Below are 19966 nucleotides of genomic sequence, written 5' to 3'. Positions count from 1 at the left end.
AGAATTGTGTCAACAGCCCCTTTTGTGATGTGTCGCTGGAGTTTATCAGTCAGAAGAAATATCCTGACCAGCGAGACGCTTCAGAACTCGGATGGGTTATAGGAATTATTATCACCAAAAAAAAAAAAAAAAAAAACGAGCCAGGAGCCTCTGAGATGAGTGTGTGTGAGGAAAATCCTTTCCCCTCTGAGACGTAAACAGTAAATAAATGGCCCCGTCGTAAACAGTAAATAAATGGCCCCGTCAGAAGACCTGAGCTGTGAACCGGGGAGACTTCCTGAAGGCAAGGGGCACATGTGTATTTGCTGCTCTTAAGAAAGGAAGCGCGTCACTGTTTGACAAGGGACAGTCCTTCATTTGTGCTGAGCTTAAGCTAACAGCTGGCCAGGGACTGAGAGTTTTCTCGTGCTAAAGCTAGTTCAGCCTCGGGTCCCACAGCACTTAGGTGGCCGCTCCGGCTTCAGCTCTGCTCATCCCAGCTCCTCAAGCCTGCCTTCTGCTCACCAGCGGAGCCCCTGGTGACTGTGGGAACCCCAGGTGCTTCCCCACATTTAAACGCCTACTAGAATCAGTTCTGCTCTGCGTCTAGACCACTGACCATATGTTGCTGAAACAGGGTCAGACACACAAAGTTATCTTTAGTCCTAAAATGAACAAATATAGGGCTGGAGCATTGAGGGAGGGTGCACTAGCAATACACACCTGCACACACAGGTGCATCTGCACACACGAGCACACTCACACAGACACAGAGAGAAAGAAATAACACACACACATAGAAAAAATACATACTCGAGCATGCACATGCACGTGTGCACACACACAAGCAAGCAGAAATGATACACACACCCTAAATTCATTTCTCTTAAATACTTTTGGTGAAGGGAAAGGGGGGGGTCAATGTTAATTGAAAATTCAATGCATGGGGCGTGAGGGGATAGAAAATTGATTCAATTTATAAAATATTGCCCAAATCATCATCCATTTAGGGCTCCTATTTATGAGTTACTATTGGTTGTTGCATAGTCTCCAAATTAATTTATAAGGCCATTATAGCAATGTCCAACATAAAGATAATTTGGGACGGTTAGAGAGATAATGGACCACTTGAGGATATCAAGCCTGTATTCCCTCTCTCTCTTTTCCTAATGAGAACACATCCTTTAGGAGGGGCGAAGCAGAAGACAGGTGGCTCGCTTGGGGTGGACAGGCTTAGGCTACAGTAGCAGTAAGGGAAAGGCAGTGGTGCTTTTGGAAAACCCCTCACTAAGTGAAGGACCCATGCATGCAGCCAAAGCATGTGTCGTTCTCATGCGTAAAGGATATAGATGCTAAGCACGATTTAATTACTTTCAGAAAATCCATCCCTATTCGGTAACTTGCAAGGATTTCAGAGATATTATATTGGTTAACCCTGGGTTAAAGCATGCTCCCTTTCCATTTCAAAACTGGTCAATATATTCTTTATTTAATCTGATTGTGCTTCATTTTTTCTCGTTAAGGGCATGCTTGTGCACAGAGATGTAGCTGGAAGTCACGTTGTCATGGCAACGGTTACACGCTGGGAGGAAAGATTCTTTTAAATGGCCAGTGGCTGGGATTTTAATCTCCAGTTTATAGATAGCTGAACAATATTGGTATATAGAGTTTATGATCCTATTTTGGCTGTGAATTTTCACTTGTTACCGATGTGCGATATTTGAGCATGTGTTGTGACGTACAATTTGCATATAACAACACACAACTCCTGCTCATCCGTTCTGTGTTGTCGATAATCTCAAAATATACGAATTTCCCTGCTCAGACTTTTGTGAGCATTTTGTTGCCTGTTCGTCAAATTCTGAATACGTGAAGGTGGTGCGTACAGCCCTGACACAACAGAAGCCAACAAGCGAACACAGCTTCCATCAGATAGAGTCCTCGATTCCGCTGTTTCAGAGCTGAGAGAGACAAATGTCTCAGGGGCAGAAGCTGTGGAACTAAGTGCAGAATCGCTTGATGAATGTATCTCTACTGGGAGAGGGCAGGCATGGCAAGAGGAGATTCTTTAGCTGTTGCCGTGGGGGGGGGGGGTCGTTAAGAAAGGTTTGCAGAAAAAGTGGCCCAGGTCTTAGTTTTCGGGAGAAAAGAGGATTCCAGCCCCTGGTGACAGCACAGACAACGGCTTAGAAAGCAGAAATGTGGCGTTGCCTGAGACTAATGGTGTCTAGGCGACCCTAGATTAGAAGTGGCCCGAAGGAGTAAGATGACACAGAGAGGAAGGAAAAAAAAAAAAAAAAACCACGGTGAAGAGGGCATGCATCAAATGCATCAAATGCATCGCATGCATCAAATGCATCAAATGCCGTGTTCATGGGAGTCAGTTCTTTCTACGGAGAAAATAAGAGGCAAGGCGTGGTAGAAATGGGGCTTGTCAGAGAAACGTCGAAGGAAGAGTACAGATGACCAGTTGCCTTCCACCCATAGCAACCATTGCCCTGTGTGTGATGGCTGATGCCTTCAGAAGTAGTCTTGCAGTGTGCCTCATTGTTTTGAGGGAGTGGACAAAACTTACTTAAAGGCTATCTCCTCCGTATACGTTTGTGTAATTTCTACCCGCATAGTATATGTGCATCCGATGCATGGAGGGTTTATGTCTCTCCCTTGTACAACCGATGGGCTCCTGGCACAAACAACTGTGCCAGAACTGCCCAGCACACACCCACTATAGAACTAGGTTCACAGTACATGGCTATATACTTAAGACTGCTTAGTCCCCTTATGTTACCAGGGGACACATACTTTACATTTAGGAAGGTATATTTTCATTCACAGCTATATGATCATACTTGTATATCCTTTTCCCCCCAGTGAATACAACTGTGCGGTTGTTGGTCTAATTAGATTGTTGTGATAGATTGATGGTGTCTGGGGTCCATTTTCATTCAAACCACCACACAGGGATAGCATTCCAACCTAATTCTCACCATATAGTCTTCCCTCACCCAAAGGTAAGCCTTTCCTGGGTGACCAGGTGAAATCTGAGCCTAGTGCAAGTAGGTATAGCCTTCATCCACAGGAAGAACTTCTGTAGGTCTGTCAGCAAAGTTGAATATTGTTTTTTTTTTTTAATGAATTCGTCATTGAGGCAGAAGGGGAAAGGCGCTGAAAATGTATTGTTCTATATTTAAAAAAAAAAAACAAAAGAAAATTTGCACTACAAATAAACTTCTGCTTTTAAAAAACCATTTTATACTGTTTGTTTCTTCAAAGGGAATTAGCAACAGAATTGTGTTTCTCAGTTCTTTTGTGTTCCTTAGCCCCATGGTTACAGAACTCCGAGCTGTAATCTCTTCTAAAGGAAGGCCTAAGTGTGCTCAGTTCTTTCATCAAAGCACATCTGTAACACGGCAAGACTCGTGGTTTGTTTTTCTGAGAAAGGAAGCACACACGACTGTGAAGGACAGAGGCCTCCACACCACCAGACGCCCAGTCCCCGCTGCGGTCACCCTGTTTTGTCTGACACAGCATCTGCTTCGTTTGCTTCCAAAGAATGTTCCTCAGTCCCCACTTCTGAGACATAGGATCCTTCTGTGTGACAGGCCATCTTCTCGCCAAAGCCTTTGCTTTAGAGGGATGCCTTCTCAAGAGAAAGTGATGGAGGATGCTTAGAATGTACCAGAATTCAAGGATGCATAAACCATCATTTATAAATGGACACTTGCTACCAGTAGATCTAGCAATAAAAAATTGGAGCAAATTTAGGACAAAACCTTGTATAAACCAGTTTTTACAAACGAAGGGATGGGATTCTAAGATGAGGAGGGGAAAAAAAAGAGCCTGTAACTATTCCTGCAGTGTAATAAATTTAGAGCCTCTCCCAAAAACCCGGCAGATCAGAACTGTCTTAACGCTTGCTCGAGGAACACTTGTCTGGTGGGAATATAATTTGAGCATATTGGCTGGGAGCTGAAGCCTAGTGGGTTAACTAGTCCATCTGTGGGTGGGTGGAAAATAGCAAGCAGGGATTCTGGCTCCCCTTAGACATCAGAGCCAAGTAGGACTCAGACTCGGCAGGCGCGCTGACTGCCCCTCCCCAGCCCATTTCCCGTCTTCCTTTCTTATCGTCTTTGCCCTTCAGGATCCTCTTTTCCCCCAAGCCTTCATTCATATGTTATTTTGACATAGAATTTCTGAAGATGAAATATGAAAAGGAGCAGGCCATTGCTAACTGTGTTCACTATTGTCAGAAGGCTTACATTGCACCCCTGCAGTGTGGGAGACAGCATAGAGTGGACAAATGTGGTCTTGTCACTGAGGAGCCTAGGTCAGTTTTGAACCTTCTTCTATTGGGACATTTACAGTTTAAGCCCTGACTACCTCCATATCCTAATCTATACAGAAAGAAAACCCTCTTAAACTTGGAGCACAAATTTGTCATTTGAGAGCTTTGAAAATAATCATTCCAGTTTTGCCCCTTCCCGGAATTTCAGCTCAGCTGCCTAATATTGTATTATACTATTCTCTGTTTTGAATTTTTTTTAAAATAAAATGACACTTTCTGCACGTTTATCCCTGCAGATGGGATCCGCAAATACCCTGCCTCTTTCCTGCCAGTAACTGAGCGACTTTGAAAGAATCTGGGGCTGTCAGGACCACTCTTTCATGGCTGGGAAAGAGAAGCCAAGCTGTTGTGTTCCCACTTTTTCCTGGAGCATCTTGACTTTTCTCCCTTGACCTCGAATTGTACATGCTGGGGAGGAGGGGCAGGTCAAAGAATTAAAGACGTCGAATGAAATGGATGGACGGTTGTTGTTTGGTTTGGGTAGAATCCTGTATATATATTTAAGAGTTGTGGTGAATTAGGCTGAACCCGTTGCTTATACTTGTAATATCTGGCAAATGCTGAGACTGGGGATTGTGGAGGAAGAATGAGTGATAACTTAGAAAGCTGTGTTCCAACAGTGCGATGTTGTAGAGCAAGGACTCCACAAGTTGGGATTGAAAAGATTACTTTAGATGGCAGTAGGTTTGGTTTAACCCGTGAGAGCCCGAAGCAGTTCCCTTAGGAGTTGTTTCTGTCCTCAGTGACAGGATTGCTACTCATTTTCTTGCTCTTCCATGAACAAATTAGGATCTGCTGCTGATAATTCAAGGCTCTAAGATAGCGGGACGTTCTGTAATAGAAATGGTTCCACTTCGCATAGCAGCTTGGAAGCAGCATCCAATTAGCATGGCCTTGCTGCCCCCCATCTACTGTCCTCAGGTGGAATCTTTTTTTAGGGTTCAAAGCTATAGTGCTGTTTCAGGCAGCTGCCGGATCCATTAAGGCATGCTCTATGTCCAACCGAGGCTTATACTGATGTTAGAGCGGATAAACACATTTCAGTGTCTGCTATGAATTGTTTACATTTTCTTTAAAATTTTACACTTAACCAGATACAATGTGCAGCCTTAACTGTCATTTACTGCCTTTCCATAGTCGGCACTATGCCCCATATACTAATTTCCTTGTTGTTGTATTATGGTCCTCCATGGTTCCTTTTTGATGAACTTCCTTCACTAGGTAAATAAGACTTTGTGAAGTTTTTGAGGAAATAATTAAAGCTCTTATTGCCAGGCATGGTAGTATCTGCCTTTAATCATAGCACTCGGGAGGCAGCAGCAAGTTAGGAATTCAAACCCAGCCTGGTCTACCTAGTGAGTTCCAGACCAGCCAAGTCTGCATAGCGAGACCCATCTAAAGAAGGGAAGGAAGGAAAGAGGGAGGGAGGAAGGGAAGAGAAGGAAGAAAGATGAAACAAAGAAAAAATTCATCACATTTAAGCCTAGCTTGAACAACATCACAAGACCAATTCTCAAGAAAACACAAAATAAAAATAAGGAAATGGGGTGTGAGGAGAAGAGACGAGAGAGGGAGGGAGAGAAAGACAGAGAGGAGATTACATGTCTTTTTAACTCTGTGGCTCTATTCTCTCTTATTAATTGGAATATTTGTATGCCTCTATGTATGGTACTTAATTCTATTGTGGAGGGGAATAAATTTCTCGTACGAGCCAGGTGTAGCAAATGCCGTTAATCACCTTAAATCCCAGTACCCCAGCCAGCACTTGGAAGTCAGAAACAGGCAGGTTGCTGTGAGTTCAAGACCAACCTTTACATAGTGAGTTTCTGGACAGCCAGTGTATCACATAATGAAGGTGCTGGTTTTAAAAATTAAAATTCAGAAAAGAAATTTACAAACCTCTCACGTTGATTCCTATAAATGTGTTTTTGAACTTTTCAAAACTCAAAATCAGAAAAGCACTTTTTCGTGTGCTCCTCTTCATCCATACTCAAAAATCCAGTGTTTATATCAAACATTAAAGGCTGTCCAACAAGCCTCTGGCAGCCTGAACGATTCATTTTGGTGCCGCTGAGTTCTTGAACAGGCATGTTACTCACCTTTAGAATTCACTCAGCGCATAGAGCAATTTCCTTAGCATTGCTAAAGTTGTTTCTTAGGAAATATTTTTTTTGCCTTTAATCCCAGCACTCGAGATGCAGAGGTAGGCAGGACTCTGGATTCGAGGCCAGCCTGGTCTGCCAAGTGAATTCCAGGACAGCCAGGGCTACTGAGGAAAACCCTGTCTTAAAAATCAAAAGACAGCTGGGCGGTGGTGGCGCACGCCTTTAATCCCAGCACTCGGGAGGCAGAGGCAGGCGGATCTCTGTGAGTTCGAGGCCAGCCTGGTCTACAAGAGCTAGTTCCAGGACAGGAACCAAAAAAAGCTACGGAGAAACCCTGTCTCGAAAATCAAAAAAAAAAAAAAAAAAAAAGAACAAACAAACCCCACTCTCGAAAATCAAAAAAAAAAAAAAAAAAAAAAAAAAACCACCACCAACAAAAGACAGGAAGGAAGAAAAAATAGCAATAATATTTGCTCCACCTTTGTGCCAAGTTTTGTGGGTCAGAAGAGATGGTATTGGGCACAGCACATAGAAGGGGCTGTTCTGCAGTGGAAGAGCAGGTAGTACCTTGTACTTCAGAAGCTCAGTAGACACATTTGAATTTTTGACATTTCAATGTTATAATGTTCTCACATGTAGACCTTGATTTAAAGACCATGGCGCCCATGGCAACTTCCCCATTCAATGTGCTGTTGAAAGGGCAACTGTTATCAAATTTTGCTTCCATTTCCAAGATTCTCAAGAGTCGTCATTTATTCTAATACTTAGCAAGGTTCAAATCCCGGTTTGCTATACTTTAGAATGGCATGGGAAGACTCAGGGTGCAGCTTAGTTGTAGAGGGCTTGCCTAGTGTGACTGAAGCCCCAGGCTCCAACACCACCAGGGGAGAGAGAGAGAGAGAGAGAGAGAGAGAGAGAGAGAGAGAGAGAGAGAGAGAGAGAGAGAGAGACAAGCCAGTCTCAGATGATTTATCATTGCTAAACTTTCATGAGGCTGGATGGATGATGTTATCTAGTTTGCCTGATTTAAAGAAAAATTGCCCTTTTTAATTGGGGGAGAAAGCAAGGCTTGTCTGCGGCCGCCTTTCAGAAGTCTTGTTTTCATGAAGGAGCACACTGTTTGGAATATTTCCTCAACTTCAGTGGGAAAGCCCTCTCCTATAAATATCTGCACACGTCAGACACTTTAAAAATTTTCCTAGTCTGTGTTTGAAGGAAAATATGCAGAAGCGTGAGGGACATTAGCACTCCCAAACTGCCATGGGAGAACGCCACTGAGCTTAGGGGACAGTTTCCCCAAAGCTGTGATGGATTAACTACGGTCTCAACTGTGTCTGGTAAGTTGATATCAAGAAATGGTAAGAGTCTTGAAACCGTTTGGAGGAACTTTTCTCCCTCGTCAGTGGCTGCTGGGTCCGCAGGATTCTGGGGGAGTCAGACACTCTGGGGTTCATTCCCTGCCATGGCCAGGATTTCTGTCAAGCCCTTTGACTAAAGATAAGCAGCAACTTGTCCAACTATTGGCTATCGACTGCTTGGAGCCCTCCCCCAGTCTGTAATTGGCAATTGGCCTCAGAGTCCTGGCTCTGTGCTATTGTCTTCGGATGCTGATGATGGCTGCTGGAGGAAATAAGAGGCTTTATGGCCTCCATGCTGATAGTGGAGATCTGGGTCCAAAAATACAAAAAAGAACAGGGGATGGAGATAGAAATTAGACAGGCCACTGTGCAGCCTGAAAACATTTTAAGGGATCTGAATACATCTCAGTTGGTAGCATGCTGACCTAACATGGCAGAGGCCTTGGGTCTACTTCTGGTACCACTATAACCTGGGGTGCTGGCACACAGACCTGTAAACCCCAGTGGTGTAGAGTGGCAGCAAGAAAGGTCTTGGCCATCTTGGGATGCACGGGACTGTATCTCAAAACAACAAATGCTTTTAAAGCTAAATTAAAATTTTGTGCTTTGGATTGGAGAATCTGGCTCAACCAAGAAGAAAAATAGCAATGGTTACAACCAAGACCTTGGAGAACAGAAAATTTGCTTCTTTAAAAATGGGAGCAGTGAATAAATTGTTCATCTGATCTTTGAGAATATAAACCATGACTTTCAGATTTGTCCTTTGCATAGGACAGATGGTAAGCCTGTAACCCCGGAGAGTCACTTTCCTGCATTGATGGCATAACTGGCTTTTCCAGTCCCCTGCCCCTTCCACTTGCTCTTCTGTCTGCCAGGAAGGTCGTCCCTTCCCGTTTAAGAAGAATGTGCTTCCTTGGAGACATCGCGGACCATCCTGTTTAAAGAGCTCACCCGGTCCCCACACGTGGCGACCCTGCTTCTCAGTTTGCCTCTGATTCATTGCAAGGTCCTCCTTTCCCTTCTGGATGTTGATGGGTGTTAACAGGAAGTTCTTGATGCTAAAAAACGGATGCAAGAATGACTTTCTTTGGTGTTTGTCTCTCATTCTGTAGCCAATGGTTAGAGAGTGTATCTTAGTGTTCCTATGGCTGTGATATACACCGTGGCCAAAAGCAACTAGGGGAGGAAAAGGTTTGCCTCTTATACTTCCATATAATAATCTATTGTCTAAGGGAGTCAGGACAGGAACTGGAGGCAGGAGCTGATGCAGAGGCTATGGAGGAATACTGCTTACTGGCTTGTCCCTCATGGCTTACTCAGCCTGCTTTCTTGACCAGGGGTGGCAGCATCTGCAGGAAGCTGCCCCCCTCCCCGTATCAATCATCAATAAAAATGCCCCACAGGCGTGTCCACAGGCCAGTCTGGTAGGATCATTTTCTCAGTTGAGGTCCCCTTTTCCCAGATGATTCTAGCTTGTGTCAAGTTGACATAAAACTAGCCAGCACAGCACATGTGACAGAGAGTTATGGCTGCCCTTTCTGTTTTCCTTGGCCAGTAGTTCTCAAAAGCCTAGGGTTCTGGAATAAGCATGGGAACTGTTGGAGCTGTTAATTCTTGCTCCTCCTCCCACCTGGGCCAAAAACTCTGGGTATAGCCCTGGGACACCAGGTACCCTGGATGTGAGGACTCTGGCCTTCTATCCCATGGGCAGCGTCCTGTCTCTCATAATCGTATCTGTGCCCTGGGCCCCAATGCAGAGCTTGGTCCAGGCTAGACAGGAAATGCTTGCGGAATCCTTCCATTCGTCTCTCCTCACAACCGCATACACTGGAAGCCCTGGGCACACGATGGTAGCAAATGCCATTCTAAGACCTCGGGGAAACGGACTGTCCTCTGCAGTGCAGACCGTGCTAAATATAGACTCCCAGCTCTCCCTTCCTTGCTTCCTCTGCCCTCTGTGTAGGAGGGGCTGTTCCCAGCCGCTGGCCATGCTAATTTATTTTTCTTTGTCCCCTGGGTTTCAGAAAGAAAGGGTGACAAGAGTTAATTGTGCTCCTCACCCTACAAGTCTCTAGGGTTGACCAGACCCTACAGGAAGCCAGGTGGAGCTATGTGGAGTTAGGCCTTAGTGCCGGTGCCTGAGGTGGCTGGAATGGGTGGGTCCTTGCTGTTCATAAATGGGCTTCTTGTTCCCATGCGAAGCATATTACTCTTGGCCCAAGAGGGACTTTGTGGGGCCATCAGCTTTGCTATGTTTACTCTTTGACTTCCAGTCCCTATTTCCTGTTGCTTTATAAAAATTAAATAAATAAAATGAAGACAAAAGAGGGCCATGGACTCATTCTGAAAAGAGAGACCTGTCACTTTTCCAGCTCTTGCCTCAATATGTCTCCTCTCAGCTTTGGTGAGCTTTGGTGAAGGCGGGAGCCTGAGAACTGGGAGAAAGCATCTTAGGTACAAGATCGAGTGGGAGAGAATCAAGGAGAAGCTTGACAGGCTCCAGTTTTATGGCGTGTCTGAGGGCGGGGTTTCTTTCTCGCTTCCAGCAGGATGGGCCACATTACCAGGCTGGATTAGGGAGACAGGCATGTAAAGGAGGAGCTGCATTGGAAGAATAGTCATGTCTATGAACCCAGAATGCGGGGTGGTGGCGGCTCCAGGCCAGCATCCATGGAGAATATCGGTGTTATCGCTCAGTTTTGGCCTTAGTCGGATAGGCTGCTTGTCTCATAATCTCATCCCTGTACCATTGTTTTGTTTTATTTCTCTGCTGGTCCTTTTATTTTATTTTATTACCCTCCTCTCCGCGCTGTCAATGCTGGTGGGCTTTGTTTTGTTTTGTTTTTTTCAGGTCTCTGAAAAAGTGATCCTGTTCTGAATCCGGACATGCTTTATTTCTTTGGTTTAAATCCATCAACTGTCTCCTGCAAGCCTTAGAAATGGGATAACAATTCTGCCTCCTTCTTAGAGCAACTGTGGACATGCCCTGTGTCCCTGTAGTGAAGGGCATACGATCCGCACCCAGCCAGCACCAGTGTCCCTTTTAATCCTCTTAGCGTCTGTAGTGTACAGCAATGCAATGCCGGAAAGGCCCAAATCTGCATTTCCCTTCTAGCGGGATCACCTTGAGAATTAAATGCAGTCGAGCCAGGTCTTCCTTAGTGGAGCAGGCAGGACCTTTTCACCAACAAGGACCGCAGAGTCACAGCAGGAGGAAGCCAAAAAAAACCACTACAGACACAAAGCAACTGTCTTGATTTGGGGTTGATTTGTGTTCAAGAGAAACTTAAGCGAAAGGTAGCATTGTGTTAGTGATGGTTTAAACGGCGCGTGTTTGTTTAAAAGTGATGAAGTGATTTTCCTCGTTGGCAAGAGAAATGGAGAGAGATAGACAGATGGACATTTGGAGGACAAGAGGGTGTCTTGTGACAGAGGATGGCTGCAGGGCAGGCCTTGTCCCAAACTGGCCTTGCTGGAGTGAACTGGAGTGATTTTCATGGAAAAGTCTCCAGATTATCTTCAGTTTTATCCTTTTTCTTGCAACCATGGTGGGCATTTAACCTTGTGATTTCTGTACTGGGCATTTTCCTTTGTACTGAAGTGGGGGAGCTTTAGTGGGTTGGATATCTTCCTATATTGCGGAACTATATCTGTCCTGTGTCCTGTTCTGTTCTGGGCAGCTGCTACTGTGACCTGTGTTTTACTGATAAATATCTGACATTCTAAGGAGCCATCTGGTTATTCCAGGGCCATTCAGATAGTGAATCCCTAGGGGATTCCTGCTCATTCCCAGGTCAGGCTGTATAAAGCCACTGCTGGGTTCCTTGAATGGTCTGTACTTGTTGGAGCCATCAAGACTCTTGAATGAGCCTCTTGTTTTTTGCTTGTATCATCTTTGTACAGATTGAAAATATCCTGATCTGGCTAACTAACGTGCATGCTTGTGTGTGTGTGTGTGTGTCTGTCTGTCTGTGTCTGTGTGTGGTGTGTAAACGTGTGTCACAGTGAGCATGTGGAGGTCAGAAGACCTCCAGGAAGTCTCCACTCTGCCCTCTCAGTGCTGGGATTGCAAGCACACCCTGCCACACCCACCTTTTATGTGACTTCTTCAGATCATGCTTGGCTGGCAAACACCGCACCAAACTGAGCCATCTCTCCAGCCTCTATTTCTTTACTTGTGAAAAATATACATTCAGAAATACAGATTAACTGTACAGATTAATAGATAATTATAAAGGAACCATCCATCTCACCAGCAATGAAATTTGTTAGACTATGGAAGACTAAAAAAGTACGCCCTTTTCTGATCAAAACCAACACCCCACCACACCATACACACTTCTGGCAGTTGTTTATCAGTCTGTATTTTTATTTTGTATGTGGTAATTGTGTGTTTGCATTTTTGATAATTTCAACAATTTATTTCTACCACTAAATAATGAACGGTTGGACTTTATCTGAGTGGGAATGTGGTGAATATAGCATCTTTTGTCTTCCTCCTTTTCTCCAGTGGCCTGCTGTGACCTTTGTATTCTTGTATGCAGCTGTACTTGGCTCGTTTTTGTTAGTTGTTTATGCTGTGGTAATCTTCTCATTCTTCCATAAAAGGAGGTCTGAGTTGTTTTGAGTTGGGGGTCATTGTAATGTGGCTGCTGTGGTCTGCATACCTAATGTGTATGTGTGGGTTCTCTAGGACAGAGTCCAGGTGTGGAATTGCTGGGTCGTGATGGAGTGATAGTGTCTTCATTAATTAATGATAGTCTTGTTTGCAGCATGCTTGTGTTAAAATCCCCCTCCAGTGTGTACAGGTCTACATGATGTATGCACGTTCTCTTTGGTTGGCCCAGCTGCCCTCTCGTGTAGTGCCTTTTAGTGTTTGCCAAGCCGACGGCAGTGTGAGAATGTTGTGCTGCAGCCTGCCATACTGAAACCGCTCTGGAGACTTTCCGTGCATTCTGCCACTCCGACTCTTTCACCGTCTTTCTTTGAGACCCTCGCAGTTGATCTTAGTTCCAGTTCTAAAAGTGGGAAGCCGACAGGATCCCACGATGCACCTTTGCATTCTAATGCTGGCTCTAACACCAAGATCACCGTGGCATCTGACCCACCCAAGGGAAAACAATGTCTCTAATATCGGTGTCTGTTGGCTATTCCCACTGGAAGCTAAGAATATCCCATTGTGCTCTCAAACCTCCCAGCAGATCTAACAAAGCGTGCGTTATTCCTCAGTGGTTTTCATCCACAAATGTGGAACCTGCGGATATGGCTGTAGAAGACCGGCTGTATCTCTGTTTACCTGTGAGGACAGTCATATATGCCATCAAAGGAAATAGACATTGACCCTAAATGAACGTTAGTGATCTGTTTTGTGATGACAGTGTACAGAACTCATTGCATCAGAATTCCTCTTTTGTTAGATGCCAGGTTTGCTATTGGAAAACCTAATTCATTCAGTAATTTCTTCCTTCTTTCTTCATTCATCCACCCATCCTCCCGTTATTGAATACCTGTTTTGGGGGTGTGGGAAATAGGCTGATGGATGAGATGGACAGGATGCTGGAACTGTGAATGTTGGACGTTTGCCCACTTTTCCTACCACCATCATTGTCATCTATTTTTAGCAACAGAATAAGCCCCCCCCTTTCAAGTATTTTTTTCTAACACGATCTCAGCAGAAATCTAAAAATACAAGCCAGGTTAAAGAAAAATGTATTGTCTGTGGTTCAACACAGAACAGCTCAAGTCCTCCCATCTAGTGCAAAGTTCCTCTCACATAGTCTAGGTAGCAGCCTGGCTTAAGAGCTAGGGGCCTTACCCCCTGTCCTTGGTCTGCCATGACGTCATACTCCGATGGTGTGCGTGACTGTTCCTCACTCTCAGGTATAATGCGCAGACCTCATGAACCACGGAGGTAGGAACAGGCACCCTTTTCATCCCTTTCCCATTTTTGTCCCTGGTCTCTGTGTCTGGGACCCATAAATGAGACCCTATAAGGGCGCTCGCATACTCCAGATCTCTCCACTTAGGTCCTCTGCATTTTACCTTCCCTGCCCCAGCTGAGATGCTAACAACGAAGGGATCTCAGAAACAACCCATGCCCCCCCCCCCAAGAGGTGTAATGGAACGGGGACTAGAAACACATCTGGTTAGAGTTGTTTGGGCAAATTTTGTTAACTTGGAATCGCATACTCATGCTTCATTTTCCTATGGATAGAGGGCAATGTTTCCACCATAATCCCAGACTGGTGGCAGTTTTGCCTCTGGCAAGCTAAGATGCTGGGGCACCATCAACAGTGTGGATACACATCTGTGCCCATGGACTTACCCAGCCTCTTTGTTTGGCTTCTCTCTTTCTTCTCTCCCGTAACAGCTTTGGTAACGTGTGCCCACATTACACGGTGATGTTGTATTGAGCAAGACCCACGTGTGGTCTCACTAGGAATGGAGTAAAGCATCCCTGCTTTTCATACTGCTGTGTAGAAAAGGGCTGAGCCCTTAGAATAGAACAGTGCTCAAATCTAGAGCCCAAGTGGTCAGCCTGCCCACACAGACTCTGTTAGCTCTGTGACTTCTCCACGATCTTTCCATTTCTGAATTCCTTGCTCTACTTCTTTTCTCTTGTACATTTTAATCCCTTTATCATTCAACTCAAGGACAAAAATGAAAAAAAAAAAACAAATGCTTACTCAATAGATAAGGAAAGTGCTGGGGTGGGTTAAGTGTGCCAGGAATTGTCCAGTGGGGAAGCTCTCTTTGGCAGCCATTGTGCTAAAGGGTTATTTATTGAATCGGAATGCCTTTGGACCCTGCAGACGCTTGCCCATTGGGCACACTCCCTGCCATTCTGTAGGGCCTCTCACTCCCACCTTCTCTTATGTCTCTACATTACCGGCCCACTTGCAAAGCCAGTCTGGTCCTCTGTTGAATCCCACAGCTATTTATTTCAGTTTGCTTTTCCTAAAAGTGTGCAATTCAGAGTCCCGGAAGCCTGAAAAAGACACTGCTCCTTTGTGGGTGTTTCAATGCAAACACAGCGCTTATCTATAGAAAGTGGTTGCAGAAATTTAGACTTATGGCCAGGAAGGATGTGTCATGCCAACCAGTCATCCTTCCGGATTGACAGCGGGATCCTGTAGGCTCCGTATGTAAAAGTGTGGAGTTTGCCTGCATGCTTGGTTGTGAATCTTAGAGCTTTAGCTTGGGGCTCTTGGAGGTGAGGGATGGCTTGGAAAAGAGGTCTTTGTGCCTGTCTTCACAGAATGGCAAACAGCCTTTTCAGCTCTTTCTGTTCCCTTCTGTATTACCCTTTTGTACCATACTTTATAGGCAGGTTCTTCTCAGTTGAACGTAGATGTTTCTGTTTCTGGGATTTACCTGACTATTGGAAGCTTCCTTTTCTCTTTTAATAAAATTCTCTTTTTCTCCCATTTCTCAGCAGATATCTGGAGCGATCACTCATTTCAGACGGATCCAGATTTACCGCCGGGCTGGAAAAGAATCAGTGACATTGCTGGGACCTACTACTGGCACATCCCAACAGGAACTACTCAGTGGGAACGGCCTGTCTCCATCCCAGTGGACATCCAGGGTTCTAGGAAAGGCTCTCTTAGCTCTGTGACGTCATCTCCCACCCCAGAGAATGAGGTAAAGCTTAGTAGATGTGACTCAGTTTCCCTTTAGACTAACAGCCCCTGCCCCGACATGTCACTGAGGGAAGCCTTTTGATGGCCATGCATGTTGTATTTGAGAGCTCAGCAATGCAGCCTCTTAGAAAATAGTGTTAATGTCTGTCATTCAGGGCTATTTTCACTCTTAATAGATTCTGGTCTCTTGACACCCCCATCCTAGGTACCAAAACAAGAGGAGCTGATTAATGGGAAGTGGTTAAGTTTCCCTAGGGCTCACGGAGGCTGCAATTTACTCTGCAGGTACCATTGCATGGTGCTGGATCCATGAAATATTTACACATAGAAGAACATCTCTTGGCCAGATGTGTTATAATTACCACGTATCTTATTAGGCTTGGGTTCATTTGCTAGCATGCAGAAGATGTCTTGCAGGAATAACCCTTGAGAGCACTTAGATGCTTAATTCCTATTTAAGGAGGAAAAAAAAGAGATGTGTTTATTTAGCAGAAGTGACATTATTTTGGAAATAATTAGCAGCGTAAATTCCGGGTATCCCTGAGGAAGAAATCGGGATGTTTAAACAAAGAATTGAGGCCTTAAAAAATTTCCTTGTGATATCCATTCATGTAATGATTCCTGCAGCAAATATTTGTCAGTCCTAGTAATAGCACGCTCAAGAGAATTATCACCAGGAAGGTCACAACCATGTGACAGCTCACTTCATTCATTCATTCATTGTTTATTGCTATCGATGGCTACTCTAGCAGGCTCTCTTTCCTGCCCTCTCCCCTTTCTTCTGTTGATACTCTTTTGTTCTGTAAACAAGCTCATTTTCTTTCGGTTTAAGAAGTGAGTGCCTTTGAACTCTACCCCTAACTGGCCAAACTGTCCCGCCCCCACCACTCCTGCCTTTTAAAGTAGCCTGCATCTCGTTCCTGACTTTTCTGATTGGTGACCTGCTCTTCTCTGGGAGGCAGTTAGACTGGTATTGTACCCAGCTTTCTGCTTTAGGGGGCTTGGACGTCTCTTTCCCAGCCCTAGCCCCGGTTCTCCATCTTTAGACAGAAGGGTTGGCACTAGGTGTGCGGTGTTTGGTAGACAAGAGCCTCGGCTGCTTTGGGCTCTGCCCTGGTCATCAGGCAAGTGATTCAGCGCGAGTGAAGCACATAGGATTTTGCTGATTAGCACTAGACGGTTTATAGCTTCCATTGAAGCCTAATAGTTCTACATCCTAAGCAACTTCTCTCCAGTGACTTGTTCACCTTGTGTTAGGTGTGCTTGGGATAAAAGTACAGCGCTAGCTTTCAACGGGTGTGATGTGAAGGCGTCTGCATCCCGCCCCATCTCAGACATACCCTGGACCTGATCTCTGCACTGCAGATGGGCTCCCTGATGTAGAGTTGGCCAGTATGTGCCTCTGATCTTGCTATAGCAGGCTGAGTTATTCTATCCTAATTGTTCAATTGTATTCGACAGTGGAGAACCCACAACCAGGAAAGTTCATTACAGGTGGGAAAACTAAGGCACAGAGCTCGCGGGGACACACAGCAGCACCCAGAGCCTCGGAATCCCTGGCCAGGATTCTTCTCAGTGTCTCTGGCTTTAGGTTTTCAATGTCCTCTGCCTCCTGTTGTCCCTAAAGTCGGGAGGTTGAACTAACTCAAGACCCACTCCCTATTCCAGGTGCTTTGTGCCCTGCATACTTAGAAGAAAGTAAGTCCTTCTTTGTGCCTGCCGGGGGCATCCAAGGCGTGTAATCTGGGGTTGTGTGTATTGGATTTTTATGCCTTTGATTAACATGGTAAAGCTTCATTTCAGTGTTGTCTGTAAGTGTCTTAGGACTGTAGTAGGACTGGACAGCTGGCACTGGGTAAAACTGTCTCATCCCTGAGGCTCGTGGGGCCCACTCTTGCCTGTCCTTTCCCATTCTGTGCCTGCTTCCCCCCCCCCCGCCCCCGACCCACCCACTGTCCAGGGCCCCTTCCTAGGCTTCATAGGACTTGGAGCATTCAGCCTCCTCTTTGCTTATGAAGAATTGTTGGGTCTGAATGGGTACCTAGTGTTAGAGCACTTACCCAGCATGCACAGGGAGCTGGCTGCTCCAGCACTGCAAAGGACAACATTAGAGTAGTGTTTTATAAACACTGTGTTTGACCCTTCTAGGGCTCTGCCATGGCAGAGAAGGTGGCCTCTGAGAACCAGGAGTTGAGTGGCCATGTCGGTAGTAGTACTGGTCCCCTGACTACTCTGCATTCTGCCCTCTCTTGCTTCCCATGTGTGCTTACTGTGCAGTTTTCCCCTCAGTGGGACTTTTTTTTTAAATGAATGGTTTTAGAAGTTTCAGACAGGCGGTGACTGACTCATACCCAGCCTCTGTTTGGTTGTTTGCAGACTTATTTGTTTATGTTTTTACACTACTGCTGGGGATCCAACCCAGAACCTCATGCCCTGCAGGCAAACACATTACCACCACCATTTTGTTGGATATTTACTGGTTCACACATTCATTTGTCTGCTGATGCATCCATTCTGGTACCTCACATAGCTACTAAGCTGCATTCCTCAGGCCACCAGCCCTCTGATGGACAGACATTTCTCAGATGAGTAGCTAGCTCTTCCTCAGTTGAACCTCTGGGTTGTTTGCTCCATGCACAGTTTCCGCCATACGTGAGGCATCTGCTAAGTCAGACGTCCCCGCAGACTGCAGAGGCCAGTGCGTTGTCACTACAGGAGCAAAGGGATGAGCGGACAGAAAGGAGATGAAATTGAGGGAGGCAGCCTGCCACATAATATACCCAGGGCATGGGAACCTTGAGGGTGACCCCACACCACGGGCCCCAAGAGGGTGCACATGTGTTCAGGGCCCGGCCGGGGTCTTGTCCCATTATTCCCCTCAAACACACACCTGTCACCAAGGGTGGTTGTCACTCCTGAACCAAGCAGAGTTAACCTTGAACTTTGAACCATTGCCCTCTGCTCCCACCCGTGAGTGGACACGCTGTATTAGGAAGCGTGGAGATTCTCGGATCTCCACATCTCACCCACAGGGAGGACCACGTGTGACACGCAGAGCCACCCAGAAAATGATTTCTTAATAACGTCGTCCCAGGTGCCGATGGCAGCGGACGAGAAATGACTATTTCCCCGGCGCCAGCTCTTTGATCCCTAAATAGAATCTATTTCAACTAATTTCAAAACATGAGGGAAAAAAAGAGCAGAATGTTAAGAGAGAGAGAGAGAGAGAGAGAGAGAGAGAGAGAGAGAGAGAGAGAGAGAGAGAGAGAGAGTGGTAGCTTGTAATGTGTCCTATCAGAAATGCATGTTTTCACTGAGCTTTCTCGTGAGCTGGCTGGAAAAGAAAAATCAGATAAATAAGCGCCAAATCTGTTGATGGCACAGAAACTTGAGGACCACAAACTTCCTTACAGTTTGAAAATTTTACATCTCGCTTTCCAAAGTTCACCCGGGAAGTGTTGAGCACATCGAATAATGTTTCCGTTTCCAGCACACGTGCCAGCCGGTATTTCTGAAAGTTCATCAAACTGGCCGAGAAGTATTTGCTGCTGAAACTTGGCCCACATCACTGTTCCTCCCCTCCCCTCCCCAACCATTTACTTGTTCCAAATTACCTCTGAAATTGTGTGGATGTGGGATTTTAAAAAGAGGGGAGGGGCATACAAGATATATTTTATGAATAGCTCTTGGCCTGGGGCCAAGACTTGCTTAGAATCTTTCTGCGGAGATTGCCAGGGTTTCTTAAGAAGTGTGGAGAGTGAGACCCTCAGAGGAGACCTTGTCTGCTCAAGTCTCTCTGCTTGCTAACGTGCTTGTGACCTAACACACTTGGTAACTTAAACAGTTATCAGCCCCAGGGAGAGCACAATGTCCATCCTCGAAACCTAGGTATTTCCATGTTGTCCCTGGAGTAAGGTTGCTACATCAAAGGACCATTCTGTCATTTCATCAAATTACACAGCCCAGTCAAGTGAGTATGACAGCCAAGAGCAGGCAAGAACCTCAGAGATGGGCCTTGTAGATGCCAGGGCAGCATCTCCCAGCCTGTGAGCTGAGGGCGAGTTCCTGGACCTTTTGTTTGTTTGTTCTGCTCCAGATGCAGAGCGCTACAGAGATTTGTAATGAGCAGAAACGTATTTCCTCGTAGGCTGGGGGTCCGGGTTTGAGAAACTGCATCTGATGAGAGCCTTCTTGCTGCTGCCTCATCCTCCGAGCAAAGAGGAGACCAGAGGACGGACTGGGACTGTTAAGTCTGAGCACATTGGTGGTTAGCATTCATCTCCCAGCGTGGAGCTGATGACCTTACCACCTCCATTAGTCCCCATCCCATCTCCAACACTGCTACACTTGGGATTATTTCCCAAACAGGGTTTTGAAAGGACCCATCTCAGCCATAGCACATGGTTAAGACGGCTTCCTCCTAAGGCTTTCCAGCCCCTGAGAATCCATCCTCAGGAACACCCTGCTGGCATTTTGAAGAAGGACCTTTTCCAGCTGAAGGTCACTGGTCTGTTTCTCTTTGATTTCTGGAGTTGT

At 45.6% G+C, this 19966-nt stretch overlaps 1 protein-coding gene across 7 annotated transcripts in view; it reads left to right on the top strand.

The window, feature by feature from the left end:
- The window catches only part of Apbb2 (amyloid beta precursor protein binding family B member 2), a 316947-nt gene that overhangs the window by 209972 nt on the left and 87009 nt on the right, over positions 1-19966 (top strand). For 4 of the 7 annotated variants that reach the window (XM_050149871.1, XM_050149869.1, XM_050149872.1 and 1 more), the window contains one exon: positions 15223-15431. In XM_050149871.1, coding sequence (XP_050005828.1) covers positions 15223-15431 — 209 coding nt within the window. The remainder of the gene's footprint in view (positions 1-15222; positions 15432-19966) is intronic. The other 3 variants (XM_050149874.1, XM_050149873.1, XM_050149870.1) reach the window with 1 other exon arrangement.

This window comes from Alexandromys fortis, unplaced genomic scaffold (genome assembly GCF_014885135.2).
Source record: "Alexandromys fortis isolate MF-2015 unplaced genomic scaffold, M_Fortis_MF-2015_v1.1 scaffold_0, whole genome shotgun sequence".
NCBI classification, from domain to species: Eukaryota; Metazoa; Chordata; class Mammalia; order Rodentia; family Cricetidae; genus Alexandromys; species Alexandromys fortis.
Note: the sequence above shows the minus strand (reverse complement) of the source record. Positions and strands in the feature narration are given on the sequence as shown.